At 31.5% G+C, this 23066-nt stretch overlaps 2 protein-coding genes and 1 pseudogene across 2 annotated transcripts; all 3 read right to left on the bottom strand.

Moving 5' to 3' along the window:
• Nucleotides 1–542: 542 nt before the first annotated feature.
• On the bottom strand, nt 543–3015 carry LOC114182575 (UPF0481 protein At3g47200-like). Its single transcript, XM_028069469.2, has 3 exons — nt 2964–3015; nt 940–2404; nt 543–857 (listed from the first exon to the last, which is right to left on the bottom strand). The coding sequence occupies exons 2-3, from the start codon at nt 2390–2392 to the stop codon at nt 850–852; spliced, it is 1461 nt and encodes a 486-aa protein (XP_027925270.1). The 5' UTR covers nt 2393–2404; nt 2964–3015; the 3' UTR covers nt 543–849.
• A 4430-nt stretch (nt 3016–7445) lies between these two features.
• LOC146887131 (uncharacterized) lies at nt 7446–11850 on the bottom strand (annotated as a pseudogene).
• A 3415-nt stretch (nt 11851–15265) lies between these two features.
• Nucleotides 15266–18170, bottom strand: LOC114182576 (UPF0481 protein At3g47200-like). Its single transcript, XM_028069471.2, has 3 exons — nt 18075–18170; nt 15542–16818; nt 15266–15458 (listed from the first exon to the last, which is right to left on the bottom strand). The coding sequence occupies exons 1-3, from the start codon at nt 18168–18170 to the stop codon at nt 15455–15457; spliced, it is 1377 nt and encodes a 458-aa protein (XP_027925272.2). The 3' UTR covers nt 15266–15454.
• Nucleotides 18171–23066: the final 4896 nt, after the last annotated feature.

Genomic DNA, 23066 nt, shown 5'->3' on the forward strand with positions numbered 1-23066 from the left:
CATTGTTCATCTGCGCACTTCAACATTGCATAAAAAGATTTCTTCTGCTCGTCATGATTTTATTAGACTTTCAGGTTCTGAGAACAAGCTTGAAGCATTACTGCAGTTATACTTCGATACTTTGGCTTGTCTTGAACGATCGATGGAGGAAGTTGTATTTAAATTACTCTTGACCTTAATTCTTAAACAACTAATGACCAAAGAAAATAGAAAAAGAATGGGCCAAACCATAAAAGGAATTTCTGATGATAAAATTGCATACTGTAGCTTTTGAGCCTATGATGCCATATGAATAAGTGCTTCTCTGGTGCTCTGTTTCCTATCATGCTGTTAGGTACGTTGAAACAAAGATAAGAAAAACAAGACAGAGAAAAAGTAGTGATAAACTCACAAACTGAATTATTCACTATTAACTGTAAAAACTAATGTCTACAAAGGAAATCATAGAGAAAAGCTCTGCATTCCCATTCACACATTTCATCGAACAGTTTTATAATTCATAGCTAATCATACATTTTCTTCATTTTAACCATCAACATATATTTCCTTGCATCATTCATGGCATTTTATAGGTTCATTGGTAATTTCTAGCTAGAATATCATCACATCATATAACATTTGCTCATTTTCACATATTGCTTTGGTTCTTCCCTGTTTTAATATTCTGATACAAGGTTTATTCTACTTTCTTTTCTAGTTAGAATTCTCATACAACCTTCATTGAAAGAAAAGTAACAACACAGTAGATAACATCACAAAGTTTTCTTTATACTAAGACACTCAGATACAATCATCAAATACTTTCCTCACCAAGTGACTCCCTTTTTTCTTATTTAGTGAATCCTCTCTTCAATTACCTGCACATTTAACATAGCAATTTTATCAGTTAGACTTGTTTCATAGCATTGTTTAAGTATTGAAATTCTCATCATTTCTTACTTTGAACCACTGACATGATTGAACATACAGTCTGAATAAACGTGAGGAAAAGTAGCACAATTGCAGCAATAGTAGATGCCTTTTTCCAAGGAGTGTTGAAGTAGTCGTGTATGAATATAGCCTTGTACTTGTTGAGAGGATTTTCATAGAATTTATTTAAGCGAGTGCAGATGGAGCAATAGTATGGAATGAAGTCTGGCATACTCATACTCGAGCCCAGATTATTAATTATTGTAACCACGTTCTCAGCATCACCACTCCAATTGACAATAATTTTCTTGTCAACAAGTATGTTCAAATCTTTTTCAGTCTTGATAAGAAAATATAGGATCGCTACATATTGAGTAATGATTTTTGTAGCCGAATGGTGGGAACGTTCATATGCGATCATATTCTTGAAATAAAGTTGTGTACTGGCATTGATATTCAAGATTGGCATGCTCAACACTCTATCATCTTCAGATAACTCCAGGTCAAGAAAGCTTTTATTTGGACTGACCTTGAACTCAAGACCTGCCTCCATTAGTTGACTTGCACTGTATACATGTTTAATATCTTGTTCGCGTTCGTTCTGATTTCCGTGATCAATCTTTGATAACGATATTATTGAAGATCTAAGCAAATCAGTGAAGTGTTTTGGACTCTCTGCTGGACACTCGCTTTCAAAACTCGTGCTCTTAAGACAGTTGAAACAAATCTGACGAAAATTTGGTTCATTCGTTCCGGTGAGTGTTTCATTCGTACCAATGAGTGGTTCTTTCGTACGCATACAGTTGAAACAATTCGTTCCAGTGCCTATACAGTTGACACACATCTTAAAAAAGGATGGTGTAACACGGAGTGATTCATTCGTGGTACCACGAAATGATTCATTCGTAGTACCAAGGAGTGGTTCATTGGTATTGGGGAGTGGTTCATTCGTGAGGTTGTAAAGTTGTTCAAGAACAGAGAATGGAAGTTGATTTTCTAGTAGCATCAAGTCATGCTTAATCCCCAGTCGCATCCATGGTTTTAACATTATATGGTCTTTTTCCTCCCAAACATGGGGTTCACGCCATCTTAGAAAAAGCTCAATTATGAAGAAAGCATCAACAAAAATCATTGTCAACAAATCAACATCATTACATTCAATCGTCTCTGCATAACAGCTCCGAATACTATTGGTGTTTTTGCATATCTCTTTAATTTTGGCAAACAATACTTTCTCGGATAATTTTTTTCGATCTAGGAAGGCCTTGACATATTTCAGTTTAAGCCCCGTTGGCTTAATACCGTTGTGATGATAAGGACCAATGGAAACAATTTGAGGTGTGTAGGCTTTGGGATTATGTTTACGAATATTTGTTGGTACCCTATAAATGCATTGCTTATCGATTTCATCAATGTTTGGAGCAGTCACATTTTTAAGCATCTCACTCCATTTTTTCTCTAAATCATTCAGTTGTTCTTCCATTTGGTTACAACTCTGAAACATGAAAAAATTGTTGAGTTTTAGATTGTAATATTTAAAAAAAATTTCAAAACAAGTTTTTCATAATTTTCAGAGATTTTTGGAATGATATTTCTGAAATGAAAATTTTGGAATGAGATTTCTGAAATGTAATTTTCAGAAATCAACTTTTCCACAACAACAAAATTCTGAATTCAACGTAGTACTTGAAGTAAAAAGTTAGTACCCTATGTTCAACATCTCGAGCTAAAATAACTAGTGCAAAAGATTGGAACCAAATAGAGGAAATAGGAGAAAAAGGAACCTGGTATGGTGAAACTGTTTGAGGAAGATGATGAATCTTCAGCAACTGCTTTCTGATTCATCTTATGCATTGGTTCATGCTTTATATAATAATTCCTTATTCTGAGGTTTTCCAAGTCAATTTATTTATATAAACAAAAAACTACTTTTGACCCCACTTGTCATAAATAATACCATTTCACATATACTTTTTCAAAACAAAAAAAAAAAAAAATGATTAGTGCAAAAATCTATTCATTGGAACCAAATAGAGCAAGTAGGAGGAAGGAACCTGAGATGGTGAAACTGTTGAATCTTGAGCAATTAAATCACCTTTTCCACAACTCAGCAACTGCTTTCTAATTCATCTGATGCAACGATTCATGCTTTATATAATAATTCCTTATGCCTAAGTCTTTCCACGTCAATTTATTTACATAAAGAAAAAACTACCTTGACCCATGTTGACAAATAACAACCATTTCGTACTTACTTTTTCAATAAAATATTATATTGTAATAAAATATTTATTTGTGGACCATATAGAATAAATATAGAAAAGAAATGGACCGTCGAGAGATTTGTGCTCTTTATATAATAAATTGCAGTTTATTAGTGGATTATTTAGTGAATGATGTCGGGCTTTTACTTTATCCATTTCCTCAATTTATTCTTCGCGCATTCTCCCAAGTCTCTATCCTCTTTAGAAAAGTGATTTTAAATGGTTTATTTTGAAATTTTTTTAAAATATATTATTTTGAAAGTTTTAGAACAAGATTTCCAAAATAAGATATCTGGAACTAAATTTTTGGAACGTAAATTTTGGAATAGAATTTTCGAAACTCATTGATCATTATCAATATTATATCCAAGTGCAAAAGTAACAAATAAGAAAAAAGAGATTGAAAACAAAAAAGAATTTAATTCGGAGGAAAAAAGGAAGTAAACAATGACCACCTCAAATTTGAGTCTAACTTTTATAACACTCTTCTCATTTTGCTTCAAAACCCACTCTTCTCTTTTCTTAGTAAACCCTAGTCGTGTCGACACCAATCCTTTCTTATCTTTAGGGTGGAAAATGAGATTCTTCATACTCCTCAACAGTTTCACCATACCAGGTTCCTTCTCCTCCTATTTGCTGTATTTGGTTGCAATCTTCTTCGATTTCAACCATGAATATATTTCTTTTGCACTAATTAATTTTAGCTGGAGATTTTAAACGTGGGGAGACAGTCAAGGCATGAGTACCAGCTTTTTGGTTCAAAGTATTGTTAAATTCAAAGTGGGTTGATTTTTTGTTGTTGTGAAGTATCTAATTATGCTTTAGTATATATCAAATGAACTGCCCTCAATCTTTGAACCATATGTTATGGTTGAAAAATACTAAATTATAATCCACCTAGATTTTAACTGCTTTACCGATATTGTTTATTGACCAGTGCGTACTTGATGATATTTTTAGTAAGTAGTGAGAAATTTTCTCTCTTTTGCTTGTTAATGTAAAAAATGTTTTATATCAATTTAGAAAATATTTGTTATATCAATTATGTTTAAGAATGCTTATTAAAAACAAGTGTTTATAGTTACGAATTACTCCAACCTTAAAAATATATTCTAAAACCCAAAATCCGAAATCCTAATATTTTAAGTTACTATATCATTTTTCATGTTTCAGAATTGTAACCAAATGGAAGAACAACGGAATAGTTTAGAAGAAAAATTGACTGAGATGCTTCAAGATGTGACTCTTCCAAACATTCAAAATGTGGATCAGCAATGCATTTATAGAGTACCGGTAAATACTAGTAATTGTTGTCCCAGATCCTACACACCTCGTGTTGTTTCCATTGGTCCTTACCATCACGCAGATAATGGGCTTAAATTGAAGGATAATGATTAAATGACTACCGAATTTGACTATAATGTTACTCCTTGACGTGGAAAGTAATTTTTAATTTTTTTTTACTTGTAAATTAGCATCAGACCCGTGCGTCAAGGAAAGTAATTTTTAATTTTTTTTTACTTCTAATTAGCATCAGACCCGTGCATACGCATGGGATTTTTTGTTCTGTTCTGCGAAATAGTTTAATATATATTTTAGTCAATAATTAATGCTTTGTCAGATATATTTTAATATATATTTTAATTAGTAATTATTTCATGGTCAGATATTTTCAGGTGCAGTTTTATATTTTGCGATACTTTGATATAATTGAAAAAGCCATAGGTTTCGTTTTTCAGTTTGAGGTTCTCCGTTAGACTTTTTCTGTTCTTTGGTCGGCTGGTTCTTTCGTGGTAGAAGATGTCGTCTTCCTGCAGATACAGTTTCAAGAACTTGTTCCAGAACTTGATCTGCTTGCTAACTCCGGGTGACGTAAGTAATTAGTGACTTTTGCGATTGATATGCGTTATGAATATTGGTTATATATATGTTTTTCAGTACCTCCTATTGGTTTGATGAATTCTTTCATTGTCTTTTTAATGGTTCTGATAATGTCATTGATGCATAGTTTGGTTAATTTTTCTGACATGCATGTTGTATATGGCTGTGTTCTTGCACGTATGGGCATTATAGGGCTTTGGGGATTTTGAAGAAGGTTTTATGGTTGAATGGGGGTAAGAAGTTGGTTATTGGAACGAACTATTTCACCGATCCAATGGGAAATGTTATGAACTTAGAGTTCGAGGACAATTTGATTAGTAAGGGGATATTTCGAGTTCCATATGATTTTGAAGATTTCTACGAACTGGATGATTTGCATTATATATGTACCTTTTTCTGTGGTGATAGATATTTTCGAATCATAATTTTTGACACAAACTGGACTGAGATCGAATACCCTGGTTTAGGTAATAGTTACATTGCAAAGGAAGATTTAGTGTGGTCCAGGTTCTTGTCTTCATTTCGGGTGAAGTTATGTCCGACAGAGGTTAACTTTCCAACCTTATTAAATTCTTTTGTCTTGTAGTACATTTTTATTCCAATCTAATATTTTCTGTTTTTCGGAATGCAGTCTATGATTTGCTTGGATGCATATTTTCATTTATTCTGGGAGAAGAAATTAATATATGGTGAAGAGATGCAATTCATAGATTCCTGTTATAAAACTTTTAAGTTTAAGTTTGATGTGAAAGCAAATGGTACAACAGTTTTTCGTGGTGGTATTGGAAAGATGTTTAAGTACTATAATTTGAAAGATGAAGTGTACTTGCATCTGAATTATGTTTCGAAGAATGTTTTCTTGTATAGGTTGTTTCCGTTAGAAGGAATGGAGATTGATTATAACATAAATGGTGCGTCCTGTTCTGGTAGTGGCAATGTTGGTTCAGATGTTGCTGACCCTGGTGCAGATTATTCGTTGGTTAAGTGTTTGACTGATTATGATGTTGGTGCATCGTCGCTGGTACTGTTATGTATATCTTTAATGGCATTATTGTTTTTGAGTATGCATTTTATTGTTCAGTTAATTTGTTAACATTTTGAATTGTTGTTTTCAATATCTTAATGCTTCTTTTGTTGGATCTGCATTGTCGAGGTCTAAGAAGGAGTATATTCTATCAAATGACAATGGAAACAGCTAGGAATGTTCAATTAGATGGGTTGCAAGATCAAAATCTGAATGTTATCTGGGTTCTGAATGGAAGAGATTTGTCAGTGAAAATAACTTATGCGTTGGAGACTCTATCAAGCTGGAAGTTCAAAAAGATGACGACAGAACAATAATAATTGCTAAAATTTAGGGTGTTTTTTGACTTTAGATTGGTAACGCTAAAAATAAACTTATGTGGTAACATTTTGGTGCAAGTGTGGCACAAGTACTTTTAATTATGTTTGCAATTTTGGTTTGTTATGTATGGATATCTTTATTTTGGTGGATGAAGTAATTGGTTTTTGAAATTTGGAACTTTTGATGTATAGTAATCGTTTGTGATACTTAATGGTTGGATTTTTGTTTCTCAAATGTTGTATAAAAAGTATTGGTTTTTTAAAAATGAAATAGTAAATTTTTTTTATTATAATAATGAGGCGTTACGATAATTGATTAGAGTGTTACAATGAATATATAGATGAAGTTATGAAATGATGAATAGATAGATGAATCGATTGATTATAACAACAAACGTAATGTATTTTGACAAATGAATGTGTAATGGTTTACTTAGATTAAATATCAATATTAGTTGAATATAACATTTTTTAATCTCAATGTATTTCGAATGTGGCTTTCGTAAATGACCATTTTTAAGAGCAATGTCTTTGATGCAGGATATGGTTCGAATATCCAAGTGTACCGTATTTTGGCATGTGTATTAGTAGTTTTAATACGGGTATTCAAATAGTGGTGGTGTATATAGAAATTAATTAGGTGTCATTAGGGTCAAAATAGTAATATTCATTGTTGCGTTGTTGGTTGGTGTTGTTTTAAATGATGGGGAATCGTTTTTGGGTATCATTGTTTTATATCATTTAAGAGATGAAGATGGGGAGAACGAAGAGGGGAAAGCAAGTGTAGTGTAAGCAGCAAGAACAGGTAATTTTTCGTTTTGATTTCGTTCGACATTTTCATTCTTAATAATTAACGATATGTCTTTTTTTTAAAAAAAATGCAAGAGCAACAATGTTTTATAAAAATTGTGTATTTTTTTTTATTTTTTTATATTTGTTGTTATGTAATATGTATGGCTATTGCAGATCTGGAATAGATATAGAGAGGTGCATATACTATATAATGTTGAGACATAATACAATGATAAAGATATAGGTTGCTTCCAGTTATACATTCTGGAAGACTTCCTTGAAAACAACATTTGTTGTATGAGACAAAGGTCTTTTTTCTTTATCATGGATTAATATCTTTAATCCTGATTTACTCTGAACCCTAGAAACTACAACATATAACTGACCATGGCTAAATACTGGTGTGGGTAGGTATAATCCTACCGAACCTAATGATTGTCCCTGAGATTTGTTTATTGTCATGGTGTAGGATAACATGATTGGAAATTGCCTTCTAATTAGCTTGAATGGCCATGGGGACTGGGATGGGGACATAGATATTCTAGGTATATATACTTCATTTCCATTGTTGTTCACTGTAATAGGCTTTGCACCAATGACATGATTTACCAGTCTAGTAATAATTAATCTGGTTCCGTTGCACAGACCCTCAAATTGATCCAAATTTCTTAATAACATTATGGGTGATCCAATTTTGAGTTTGATGTTATTATGACTTGGCAATCTTGAAATAGTCAATAAGTTTAGAAATTCTAGTGTAATGACATCCATGTCATCATTTGTGAAATTGTCAGATTTATCAATTGAATCTGCACTAAGATATTCTTTCGGTTCTCCTACAAAACAATATTAGTGTTATTTTTTTTGTTGTTGCATGTATTATAGTATATAATGGAGTTAGGCGAATAAAATATACTTTACCTGGGATCAATGACAAAATGTAGTCATTGATTTCATCAACAGTCTCGATTCTACTGGCCAATATTGCTCTGCTCTTTAGATAGTTTTTATCACTGTAATTTTGAATTAGTTCTGGATAAGTGGAATCCACAATTGCTTGAAGAGGATCACTGAATTCTATTATCAGAAATTCATGTGGTATTTCGATTTCAACCACTCCATCATTTGGTTCACACAACTTTCCATCTCCAAGTTTAACAATCCAATCAGAGAATTGTTCAATTTCTGTTGCTGTAGATTTTTTGAGTCCTGATTGCATAAGTCTCATGTTCTTGGACAATGTCAATACCTGATAGTGATTCCATAGGTATGACGCATTAATTGTAGCATGGACTATATCTGATCGACTTCCTCTAGGAATGACAGGTATAATCTGTCTAAAATCACCTCCAAATACAACTACTTTCCCTCCAAAAACTGAATTACATGTTAGATCATCTTTCATAATGTCTTTTAATGTTCTATCCAGGTCTTCAAAACAAAATTTGTGTGCCATTGGTGCTTCATCCCATATTATAAGATGAGCTACTCTTAATAGGTGGGCAACATCAGAACCTTGTTCAATGTTACAGATGAAATTTTCAAGTATAGGAATCGAAATTCTAAATTTAGAATGTGCTGTTTGTCCACCGGGTAACAAAAGTGATGCTATTCCGCTTCATGCTATTGTCAGGACGATTTTTCCCTTTGATCGCAGTGCTGATGATAATATTGACCAATAAAAGTTTTTCCTGTGCCCTCATATCCATACAAGAAAAAACATTCCACCATTGTTCTTCATAACGACCTCATTTACCTTTTCAAATATGTTCTTTTGTTCAACTGCAACATGAAATAAGTTAATGGTAGATATTATTATTGTAACATAGGTTATTGTAATTATTTCCTTCATCATCTACTATAAAATTATATTTGAACTACTCACCTATCATTGAATTGTAGTTTCTTTGAAATAGATTATGTTGTTCAACCACGTTATAATCTAGTTAGAGTATATCAATCTATTACCACAATTAGTTGTTGCAAAAGCATCAGGATAAGGCATTGAAGGAAACTGTTTCAAACTTCTCCTATTTTTCAGAAGAAGGTCTTCAATTTCAGATAAAGTTAAATTTTTCAAGGTGTCATTGCTAAGTTGCAATTCTGCATAAATAATATCAGAATTACTAAGATGTATTTTGGTGATCAATGAAAAAATAAGTTTGGGTAGTATTTTAAATATACCTGGATTTGCAGTTGTTATTCTTTCTTTGTGCAGTATTCCATCAGACAACCAATGCCACGTCTTTTCCCATACTTGATCTGGTCTATTAAGACTATCACAAACTAACATAGTTACAAATAGTTTCCTTAGGAAGTGACCAGATCCCAATCTTTGGCTTCTGTTATAGCTTCTATGTATTCATTATCATCTACTAAGAACCAGACGCTTGACAGACATCTCTAAAAGTTGGATACACTATGTTGTTGATTGTCCTAATGTCTTCGTAACATGATGACCCTTTGATTATTGTAAGCATTCTCCTAAGATAGAAAAGTTCACCTGTTGTTGGTGGCACCCAAATCAGTCTTCCAATTGTGTTGCCCTTTTTCCTTGGTTTCTAGCATCTATCCTTTTTGACATATACAAACTTTGAAACAAAAAGTGGGTATGTGAAACTCTTTGCAGCTTCATGTGTTTTATTGCATTCCATCTAGCTTGTAAACATAGATTCTGCAACTGTAGGTTTTCAAAGTATATCGTCAATATAGTCGTCATCCTTGAAGTAGACTGACTGCTCACCAAGAAGATGAAAAAATAGCCTTTCTACAGCTAGATTTCTTCCGTGAATAGGAAATGAAAATATTCTCCAACATGCTTCACTGGGAGATATATATCTACAATCAACATACTGCTTGATTTCATCTACAGCTTGATGTGAAGCTGAAGATTGGTTGTTGTTATCCACTATAGCTGTTGTAATTCTGTCATAACTCTTGTTAGTGTATTTGAATAAGTACTTTATGGAGGTACTTCTATTACACCATTCAACATTGATATGAGCTTGATACTTAAGCAACAACTTGGAGTTGTATGGAACTACTGAACGGTTGTCTAAGAAAATGTCATTCTTAACAATAGATATTGAATTATTGCGTTTGCGGTAGTGTGGGAATCCATCTTCAGAAATAGTAGTTGTCTCTTGAAACATCTTTGGATAAAACCTAGAGCACTTTCCATTTTTCATGCAAAGTAGAGATTTATTTGCTAATCCACATGGCCCATGAATCATATGATCTTTCACACATTCATATAGTTTTGGTTCTTGTTTAGGACATGGTATTTCAGCTGAAATAACCCTATCAATATCTTCCGTAGTTGGATATTTGCAACTGGAATGCAAGAAGAGAAGTAGATGTGCATGTGGCAAACCACGTTTTTGGAATTCAATTGTGTACATATCTGCATTGAAAACATATAAAGTTATAACATGTAATTAGAATTATTAATATATAACAGGTTTGTAGTTTTAGTGTAATCCTCACATGCAATAACCTTTCCAAGGAAATGATTTTTGGTTAAGTCTGTAAGAAGTTGATCGAATTTAATTCGGAATACCTTTGAGATCAAGTCTGGCCTATTAGATGGTGTCAAATTTAGGTTACACAGTATCCTTCGAATCTCTGGCAATTTGGGATTGCATGTGAAAGTTAGAAACAGATCTGGAAAACCAACATAACTACAAATGGCCATTCCATCAAAATATAATTGATTCATAAATCTTGTGCCTCCAACGAAAGTGGATGGTAGAACAACTCTTTTGCCCTTGGTTGATCCTTTTTCATGCATATTTGAACTTGTTTGACAAAGATTATTGTACTTATCCACTCTAAGCTTTGATTGGTTATTCCTAATAAAGGACAACTGTTCAGATTCTATCATAGTATAACCGTCAACCACGAATTGTTGAAACAATCTCTTTGATCTAAGTACTGTTTGGGCTTCATTTTGTCTTGTCTGAATTCTGAAACAAAATCATTCTCTGATTGTTAGGCGGTTCCTCTTTGAATTGTTCCCAGTACTGATATCACGATGCCTAACATCATGTCTATATCCATCTTCACCATATGGAAATAGTAAAGGATATTGAAATCCTAGGTAATTGGTGTGCAACTCATTAATTCTTTGCAGCCTTCCACTTCTGTTTTCCATTATAATATCACTTGGAGAAACACTATCAACGTCACCAACAATTAAGGCTGCTACTTCTGAAACATTAGGAGTATTGTATATCCTTCCATCCTTAGTTCTATCAGCAATAAGTCTTAGTTTCAGATTCATAAATTCTTTCTCTCGATAGCGATCTCTTGCCATTCTAAAAGATTTTGCATGAACATTGTGTTCATCTAACATGTTCGTTAGCTTCTTTACAATTTCAATATCAACCTTGTTGTCATTCCTAAAACAAAACAATAATTTGAAATTGCCTTAAGTTGTATAAGTTTTCGATTGAAGTATATTGGTTAAATACAATTACCTTAATGATTGCATTCTGTTGTGAATTTCATTTTCAATGTCGTAGATGTAGAGTTGGGCAAATCTTGGTACTTCTCCAACAGGTGATAAAAGACTTCCAATTCTATGACAAGCTTGGCCTTGTATTCATAAATTAGGAGGACCATGTCCGTTGTTGTAACTGTTATCAATTAGGAGGACCATGTTCGTTGTTGTAACTATATATAGAAGGGTAACTTAATATAACAATGATTACAATCAAAGAATTATCAATATCACAACATATCATTCAATAGGAGACTTGCTCAGCTCGTAGTAGTCATGATGACCTACCCAACTCATAGCAATCATGAGGACCTACCTAACTTGTCACGGTCATTGCGACCTGCTTAAACGTTTATGAGCACTCACTAAGACATACTCACACTTATTTGATCATACTCAGACATTTAAGAACACTCATGGAGACATGCTCACACTTGTCTAATCATACTCAAATATCTAGGAATACTCATGGAGACATTCTCACTATCGTCTCTAAGCATTCATGGAGACATGCTCACAACATATCATCAATTCATTAACACAAAAACATTGAAATGCATATTAATACTCATCTTACAATCATATGAAATATTAGCTTCCCTAAAAAAAATCTAGATTGAGTATGTAAAACTTCAAAGCTTTTCATTGTGTTTGAATCTTACTCTTACCTTTCCTTAACTTGTCCAACCCGTAGCAATAATGAGGACCTGCTAAACCCATTGGAGTTATAGGGACCTACTTAGACGTTTAGGAGAGATTTTGGAGACATATTCACACTCATCTAACCATGTTATAGAAGTGGGCTTATTAGATATGTATAAATCATGATAAGGAAAAAAGAAAAAAAAAATGTACAAGAGGAGTTTGATGAAAGGTAACTCAGAGAGCTTTCTTACTTTTCATAGAAACTTGTTCAATATATAGAAAACAATATCTTATGATATATAGGGAAAAGTAATAAAACCTAAGTTATCATCATAATACATATTATTTGATAATAATAAAAAAGGAGAATAAAATATATTATATATCCATAATAGAATTAAAACAAGAGATGTGTAATATCTCTAACACCCCCTCTCAAGATAGGCATGACGTTTATGAAGGCCCAACTTGAAAGTAGAAGTTTTGGAAAGCGGTCATGAAGAAAATTCTTGAGAAGACACAAAATTTGAGAAATTCAAGAAACTTGATAAATTCGAGAAATTTGAGAACCTTGAGAAGTCGACGAGAACATGCGGAAGCCTATAAACCAAAGGATGAAGTAAGATTAGATTGAGTATGTAAAACTTCAAAGCTTTTCATTGTGTTTGAATCTTACTCTTACCTTTCCTTAACTTGTCCAACCCGTAGCAATAATGAGGACCTGCTAAACCCATTGGAGTTATAAGGACCTGCTTAGATGTTTAGGAGAGATTTTGGAGACATATTCACACTCATCTAACCATGTTATAGAAGTGGGCTTATTAGATATGTATAAGTCATGATAAGGAAAAAAGAAAAAAAATATGTACAAGAGGAGTTTGATGAAAGGTAACTCAGAGAGCTTTCTTACTTTTCATAGAAACTTGTTCAATATATAGAAAACAATATCTTATGATATATAGGGAAAAGTAATAAAACCTAAGTTATCATCATAATAATATTATTTGATAATAATAAAAAAGGAGAATAAAATATATTATATATCCATAATAGAATTAAAATAAGAGATGTGTAATATCTCTAACACCCCCTCTCAAGATGGGCATGAAGTTTATGAAGGCCCAACTTGAAAGTAGCAGTTTTGGAAAGCGGTCATGAAGAAAATTCTTGAGAACTTGAGAAGACACAAAATTTGAGAAATTCAAGAAACTTGATAAATTCGAGAAATTTGAGAACCTTGAGAAGTCGACGAGAACATGCGGAAGCCTATAAACCAAAGGATGAAGTAAGATTCGCCATGGTAGGAAATCAACAAGAAAGGAGTAAATACGGAAGGTGTTTTATATTCATTTGATACCATATTAGAAGTGAGTTTTAAACCTAACTCAACCCCACAAAACCGACTTGTAAGGTGAGGCACCTCACTTAAACATCTCGTGAGTGGGTCTAGAAATGGGTGATCCTTTAGCGACTCAATATCGGGTGGAACATAATGTCCAAGAAAGCTCGCTAGGATAGGCTCTAACATGGCTCTGACACCATGTTAGAAGTGGGCTTTAAGTCTAACTCAACCCCACAAAATCGGCTCTTGTAAGGTGAGGATTGCACACACTTATATATTGTGAATTGGCCTTATCTCTAGTCGCTGTGAGACTTCCAACACACCCCTTCACGCAAAGGTATATTCATCTGGTGCGTGGGATTAGAAATTAGTGGGTGGTCCGTTAGCGGCCCGATAGCGGGTGGAACAGAATGTCCAAGAAAGTTCGCTAGGATAGGCTCTAACTTGGCTCTGATACCATATCAGATATGTATAAGTCATGAGAAGGAAAAAAAAAAGGGTTAAGTATGTTTTTAGTCCTTGAACTTTAACCCATAATTGGAATTCGTCCCTGGTTGAAACTTTGATAAATTTTGGTCCCTAAACTTTAAAAATGAATGAATATAGTCCTTTTAACCCAATTTTGTTAACTTGTTTTTAGGTTTTGAACCCATTTCTCAGTAAATATTGAGCCGAGAATGTGTCAAACGACGTAAACAACTCCAATATTAACATGAAACACATTCGATATGTTAAAAAAAGTCAATGTAATTGGGTTAAAAGGACTATATTCATTCATTTTTAAAGTTTAGGGACCAAAATTTATCAAAGTTTTGACCAGGGACGAATTCCAATTTTTGACCAAAGTTCAGGGACTAAAAACATACTTAACCCAAAAAAAAATGTACAAGAGGTATTTGATGAAAAGTAACTCAAAGAGCTTTCTTACTTTTCATAAAACTTGTTGAATATATAAAGAACAATATCTCATGATATATAGGGAAAAGTGATAAAACTTAAGATACATCATAATACATAATATTTGATAAAAATAAAGAAGAATAAAATATATTATATATCCATCAATAGAATTAAAACCAAGAAATATGTAATATTTCTAACAAACCATACTTAGACGTTTAGGAGCACTCATGGAGACATGCTCACACTCATATAGAGTATTCATGGAGACATGCTCATAACATATCAATTCATTAAAACAAAACATGAGAATGCATATCAATACTCCCTACAATCATATGAAATATTAACTTCCTTTATCATGATTGAGTACATAAAACTTTAAAGCTTCCCGCTATGTTTGAACTTACATATTAGTTTTGATACTAGAGGTTTAAGACAGTGATTTTGAGTTTGATAATAAGATTCTACATTCCTGTATTCACTTTACTTGCTTAAAAGTAGTTAAAGTTAACATCCAAATAGAAAAAACAGAAAACAAGATGAACTTTCATTGAAAGAAAGGAACAGCACAGTAAATAACATCACAGTTTTCCTTATACTGAAATCCAAATAGAAAAAAACAGAAAATTAGTTGAATCTTCATTGAATGAAAAGCAACAACACAGTAAATAACATCATAAGGTTTCCCTTACACTGAAATCCAAATAGAAAAAAACAGAAAACAAGTTAAATCTTCGTTGAAAGAAAAGCAACAACACACTAAATAAATAACATCACAAGGTTTCCTTATACTAAGAGACTCAAATACAATCATCGAATATCTTCTTCACCAAGTGATTTCCTTGTTACTTATTTAATGAATCCTCTCTTCAATTACCTGCACATTTAACATTGCAATTTTATGAGTTTGACTTGTTCCATTGCATTGTTTAAGTATTGAAATTGTCAATGATTTCTTACTTTTGAACTAATGAGATGATTGAACATACAGTCTGAATAAGCGTGAGCAAAAGTAGCACAATTGCAGCAACAGTAGATGCTATTTTCCAAGGAGTGTTTAAGTAATCGTGTATCAACATAGCCTTGTACTTGTTACGAGGATTTTCGTAGAATTTATTTAACCCATTGCAGACGGAGAAATAATGCGAACAGAACTCTGGCATTGTGACAGTCGAGTTCAGATTACTAATCATTGTAACCACTTTATCAGTATCACCCAACCAATTGACAATAATTTTCTTGTCAACAAGTATGTTCACATCTTTTTCAGTATTGATAAGAAAATCTAGGATCGCTACATATTGAGTAATGATTTTTGTAGCCGAATCGTGGCAATGTTCATATGCCATCATATTCCTGAAATAAAGTTGTGTACTGGAACTTATATTCAAGATTGGCATGCTCAACACTCCATCTTCAGATAATTCCAAGTCAAGTATGCAATTATTTGGACTGACTTTGAACTTAATACCTGCCTCCTCTAGTTGGCTTACACTGTATAGATGACTAACTTCTTGGCATTCTCCTTGTTCTCCAAGACCAAACCGTGGTGATGATGATGATATTATAGAAGATATTACGAACTCAGTGAAGTGTTTTGGATTCTCTCCTGGACACACGGGTCTTAAAGTTGTTCTCTTCAAATAGTTGAAACAAATCTGACGAAAGGAGGGGAATAGTGGATGCATAGCAGTGTGGTTATAAAGATGTTCAAGAGCAGTGAATGGAAGCTGATTCTCCAGTCGAATCAAGTCAAACCTAATCTGCAGTAGCATCCATGGTTTTAACATTAAAGGGTCTTTTCCCTCCCAATCACTACGTTCGTGCCATCTTAGAAAAAGCTCAATCATGAAGCAAGCATCAACTAGAATCATGTTAAAGAAATCATCACCATTACATTTTATGGGGTCTGCATAACAACTTCGAATGTTATTGCTGTTTTCAATCTCTTCAATTTTGGCAACCAATTCTTTCGTAGATAGTCGTGTTCGATTTAGAAATCCCTTAACATATTTGAGTTTAAGTTCCTCCATTGACTCAAAACTGTTGTGATGATAAGGGCCAATTGAAACAACTTGAGGTGTGTAGGCGTTAGGATTATAGTTACGAATATTTGATGGTACCCTATAAATGCATTGCATATGGATTTCATCCATCTCTGGAGGGTTCACATTTTGAAGCTTCTCAGTCCATTCTTTCTCTAAATCACTCCGTCGTCCTTCCATTTGGTTACAACTCTGAAACACCAAAAATGATATAAAAACTAACTGAAATATTAGGATTTGGAACCTTGAGACAGAGTTACATTTACATTTGAATTAAAGTCATACATGATTGTTTTTTGAATTATTTTTCTAAAAGGTTGCACCAAACTTTTTGCGTTAGGTGGCACAGTAGTCAACCCGGAAACTTGTAAAACCTAACACTCTTTTATTCTTATCTCTTTCTTAAGAAAGAAATATTAGAATTGTATAGGATTGACTAAAAATCCAAACAGCAAAAAAGAAAAGACTCAAAACTTTCATCAATATTAATAGACATTTATAAAATTATATTTAAGAAAAAAAATATTTCAATTTTTTTAATATTAAAAGATTTCTACACCCTCATCATCTGTTCCTCTTCGTGTTCGCCTCCATGCTTATACAGAACTTCATCACCTCTGTCTTTCGCCAGCGCGTCGAGCGTCACCGTTATTGCGGGGAAGGGCTCCGATTCGTGCTTAGGAGGCTTTCGCAGGTGTTCCTCTCCGGCGATGGATTCGATCGTAGAGTTTCTCTACTTTTTTTTTTAAGTTCTTCTGGAGTATATTTCTCAAATAAATCTAAATGATTTTGTGTCATCTTCTGCTACTGACTATTTTTTTGTGTTTGGCCTTTGCATTTTAAACTTATCTTTGTGACTCCAGGTACTCAGTCTCAATATAAAGGTGTTCCAGCAGATGTTTGAATATGTTCTATTGTGTGATAGATACCATCCCATTTTATAGCATTTTAGTCCATTTTATCTCTAGATCTGAAACATGAAAAGTGATATAAATAACTAATTCAAATATAATAGGATTTGGGATTTTGGGTTTTATAATACCACTTTTAAAGGTGGAGTAATTAGAAATTATAAATAATTATTTTTAATAAGCATTCTTAAACATAATTGATATAACAAATACTTTTAAATTGATATAAGACATTTTTTACATTAAAAAAAAATCTCACTATTTATTAAAAATATCATCCAGTACCCTGAACCCTAAACCCTGTCGTTAAAAACAAGTTGGACTATAATTAGCATTTTTCTACTCAAGATCGAGGATAATTCATTTGATACTAAAGGAATTAGATACTTCGCAACAACAAAAAATCAACCAACTTGAAAAAAAATTCTGAATTCATTGATACTAAAATAATTATTGTAAAAAGAAAAAAAAAATCTATTCACGGATGAAAACGAAGAACAAATAACCAAATAGAGAAAAAAAAGGAGGATAAAGAACCTGTGATGGTGAAACTGATGAGGAAGATGATGAATCTTCAGCAGTTAAATGACCTTTTCCACGACTCAGCAACTGCTTTCTGCTTATCTGATACATGATCCATGCTTTATATAATAATTCCTTGTGCCGAAGTCTTTCTAAGTCAATTTATATAATAAATTGCAGTTCAATAGATTATTTAGTAAATGATATTGTGCTTTTACTTCCTCCATCCCACAATTTCTTCGTGTAGTCCTTCAAATTTTTTAAATAAACATTTTTCTCATTAGAAAAATGGCTCTCAAATTGTATATTTTCAAAACCTTTTTCCAAAATTTTCAGAAAGATATTTATGAAATGGAATTTTTAAAATGAGATTTCTGGAATGTAATTTTCAAAATAGATAAAATATATTTTAGAATATGTTTTTTTCTTAAAAAATTTTACAGAACACATTATATAAAGTATCTTTTACATTAATAAGAAAAAAGAGAAAATATCACAATATTTAATAAAAATATCATCAAGTAGGCACTGGTTAACATGCAACTTACAAGTGGTAAAACTGTTAAAAACAAGTTGGATTATAATTATCCTTTTTCAACCATAAAATATGGTTCCAAGATTGAGGGTACGTAGTTCATTTGATACTAAAGCAGAATTAGATAGCAGTTTCTTTAATGACATGTGTAGCCTTAAACAATCTAAAGTCCCAGTCCTTAAATTGAATCCAATATCCTTAACTCAAAAATCCGCGGAGAAGAAAACTGACGCAGCGAAGCAACGCTCAATGCAAAGAAGCGTTTGAAGAGAGTCCAATCTGTAATTGGAGCTCCGTCAATTCCAGAAAAAGGGTGAGGGTTCTTCTCAAACTAGTTAGTTCCTTCTTCTATTTATAGGATTCATTATAAATGTTAGTTCAGAAAATAAATTTAGATGATAATATATAAATGTGTTAGGTAGGGATGGCAACGGGGCGGGGCGGGTACGGGTATCATGATTCCATCCCCATCTCCATAATAAAAATTTATCCCCATCCCCAAACCCAACGGGTATACAACTTTTGACCCATCCCCATCCCCACCGGGTAACGGGTATTTTTTTATACCCATACCCATACCCATTTTTTTATTGTTCCATATATCAATTAAATATTTTTTATAAAAAAAATTTAAAAATCACACCAACGGAATCATGATACTATCAAAATATTCAATATTAAAATAACATACTCTTTTTGATTTTCATGATGTCAAATATTAAGAAAAATATTATAATAGTATAAATCTCAAATTAAAGTATCAAATAACAACTAAATAAAATTCAAATAATTATATAAAAGCTAAAAAATTACACATTACTAAAATTTTATAATAACCAAAATATTTATTAATTTTACAAATGATCAGTGGTTTCATTTGCATTCGATCCACCTACACATAGAAAAAAAATGAAAAATTAGATATGATATAATAATTGAAATTGAAAATTTTAATTACTAGAATATAATGTACCTTCTTCATCAGATTCATTTTCACTCATGAGAACATCTTTTCCTTTTAATTTTTTAACACCTACAAACACCAAATGTAGAATATTAGATGAGAATTCACAAAAAATACTAACAAAAAATATTAATAAATTTGAGTAACTTACCTAGATGGTTTGAGTTCCATATCCAACTTCTTGTACACATCAAAGCCTCTATAGTAATATGATGAAGTCGACTACGGTGAGAAGTTAATATCTGACCACCAGTACTAAAAGCAGATTCAGAAGCTACAGTTGTTATTGGAATAGCTAAAACATCCCTTGCAATTGCTTGAAGGGTTGGAAACTTTAACCCATTTGTTTTCCACCATGATAGGATATCAAATTCTTGTGTAACCGGCAAATTATCTTCTTCCAAGTAATAATCCAACTCTGTTTTCATAACTGTAGTTCTAGATTTTTTCTTTTTTGCCATAAACTCTAAAAATTCATTCTCATCATTATCAACATCCTTTCCCAACTCCAATGATGTAGCTCTATAAGAAGAAGTTTCATTCTTTTTTGATTGATATTCCAAAACCAAATCATAGCACATTTGACGAATCCTACTAAGTTTCAGATCAAAATCATTACCATACAATTTATAAAAATAATATTCTAACATGTCCATCTTGTACCTTGGATCTAAAACTGAAGCAATTGCCAATATGTTATATAACAAAAAACAAAGAGAATGAGAAATATGTTATATATATATATATATATATATATATATATATATATATATATATATTATATTATATTATATTATATATTATATTACTATGTATATATATATTATATGTGTGGATATCTTATGTTTATATATATATATAATTATTTATATATATTATATTATATTATATATTATATTATTATTACTATGTATATATATTATATGTGTGGATATCTTATGTTTATATATATATATATATATATATATATATATATATATATATATTTATAGATATATATTTATTTTAAGTATATATTATATTATATTATATAATAATATAAATATAATAATATATATTATATTATTATGTATATATTATATGTATATGCGTAGATATTTTATGCTTTTATATATATATATATATATATATATATATATATATATATATATATATATATATATATATATATATATGTATATAAAAGTATATTTTATTTATATGTATATATACTATATTATATTATATTATATTATATTATATTATATTATATTTTATTTTATGTGTAAATATATTATTTATTTATATATATTTTTTAGATTATTTAATAAATTATAAATAGTTTAGTAATTTAAGCGGGGACGGGTATTTGGGCGGGTATATATATATCCCCATCCTCAGTTGAAAATTTCGGATATTACCCATACCCATACCCAATCAAAGCGGGGATTCCCGTCAAAACGGGGACGGGTTCGGGTGATACCCACGGGCACGGGTTTATTTGTCATCTCTAGTGTTAGGAAATCACGCACTAAGAAAATAATCTATCAAAGGGGAAGTACATCCAAAAATAAGAACAGAAAAATATAAATAAAAACGTACAAAAATTTAACCTAGTTTGGCACCTACAGACTTATATTTACAAACACTTAACAAAAACTATTATCACCCAATTCATAGTGTAATTTTTCTGACAAAAATTACAAATTTTCCCATAACATACAACTATCCAAACTCCTTGTACATCCAACTCAATAGACCTATTGAGTTGTGATGACAATCCCAAAACCAACTCTTTACTTTTATAGTATTTTTTTTATACTCTCTTCTTCATATTACTCGACGTGGGACTTTGGTGAATACCCACATGAGAACCTTCAAAATGTTACCAAAGATTTCTTTGCAACTGAATTGGGGTTTGTATTTTTTGTTTTTTTGTCTATATATTCCAAATTTTATATACGGAAAGTAGTGATTCACTACAACACAATTAACAGGATTCTCTTATTTTTATTTTGTTCCGTCCGATAATCCTATGTATACATTTCCATGTCCTTTTTCTTATATCAGAAAATAATAATCTTTCATTAATAAGGTACAACTTACAACTTGTTTGATTGGTTTATATTTGCCAAGTAAAAATTCTGCATAAGTCTTGAAAAAAGAGAATTGCGACATTGTTATAACTGCTAGCATAATAGCATTGTATTGGACCTAACCAGTAATGTAGCCTTATATAAAATTTGCATCATCAGCATAATGCCTCCATCCTAATGTGTAAAACATGTCATTGTCATAAATACTAGCTTTATACTAACTTTATTTGATCTTCTTGCATTAATGTCATTGTTAATATTGTTCACTTGGATATTTCACTATGTGTAAAAAAAATTATAGTTTGTCTTTGATTAATTGAGAATGGTTGAACTTCATTATTTATCTGTTTATATACATGATATCATACTTATAAACAAGATTCGTTGGTTGAAATGTTAATGTCATGAATGATGTGAGTAATTGGTTTTCTACTGCAAAGTGAATATAATGAGTTGCTTGGTTTTTATTTGACAATGCAGATTATTGATAATGAAGAATTAAAGTTAAGCATGCTATGAATGTTATTTTTCTTCTTCTCCAATATTGTATGTTTTGCAACTTCAAATTTTTGTTCAAATGAATAACATTTGAATTGTAGGAGGGTCTTGCAATTAATAAAGAGATGTACAATGGGTGTCTTATACAACCCTTTCTCTCTCAAAATTTCCAAACAATTTTATCATTTCTACTTTTCATTTTATTATTATAACGATAATTACTTGGAGTTTCTGTCGAAAATGTGTACTTTAAAATGTTATCAAATTCTAAACAATTTACAAATTTGGGATTAAATTTTATTTTTTGTAATCTTCAGTTTTATTTGTTAGTATTTTAGTCTTTGGATGCATTTTGATCTAGACTCTTGCATAGATGTTTGCATTTTAAATAGCTTTTGGATGAATTCTCAATTAGCTTTTGGATATATTGTTTTCTGTTTTTAATCCATTTAATTCTGAATTTAATTTTTTTAACTAAACTTTGTAAACTAAACGACTACTTATTTTTTATTTGGTATAGTCTTTGATCAGGTATGACAAACAAACATAATATGTAGAGAATATAAGAATTGTTATGAAATAAAGTGAATAATAGAGAGAAGAGAGAATAATAGATAATAGAGAAGAGAAGAAACAATAGAGAATGGAGAATCAGAAAATAGGGAATAACTCATCTGTGTATTATTATTGATAGGAAGAGTCCTATTTATACATACAACATGTAATCCATAAAGGAAACAAATCAGCCTAGTTAATACAAATATTTACATAAAGAGTAATGGATCATATGAGTATCAATCATATGAGTAAATGTATCAAATCAATGGACAATCATTAATTCATAACACTCCCCCTTGAGTGTCCATTGATAAAAGAATGTGTCTTGTTAAAACCTTACCAGGAAAAACCCTTTGGGATAAAAAACCTAGTGAAGG

The sequence above is a fragment of the Vigna unguiculata genome, chromosome 4 (genome assembly GCF_037176805.1).
Source record: "Vigna unguiculata cultivar grain cowpea cultivar isolate G323 ecotype 2 chromosome 4, ASM3717680v1, whole genome shotgun sequence".
Taxonomy (NCBI): Eukaryota; Viridiplantae; Streptophyta; class Magnoliopsida; order Fabales; family Fabaceae; genus Vigna; species Vigna unguiculata.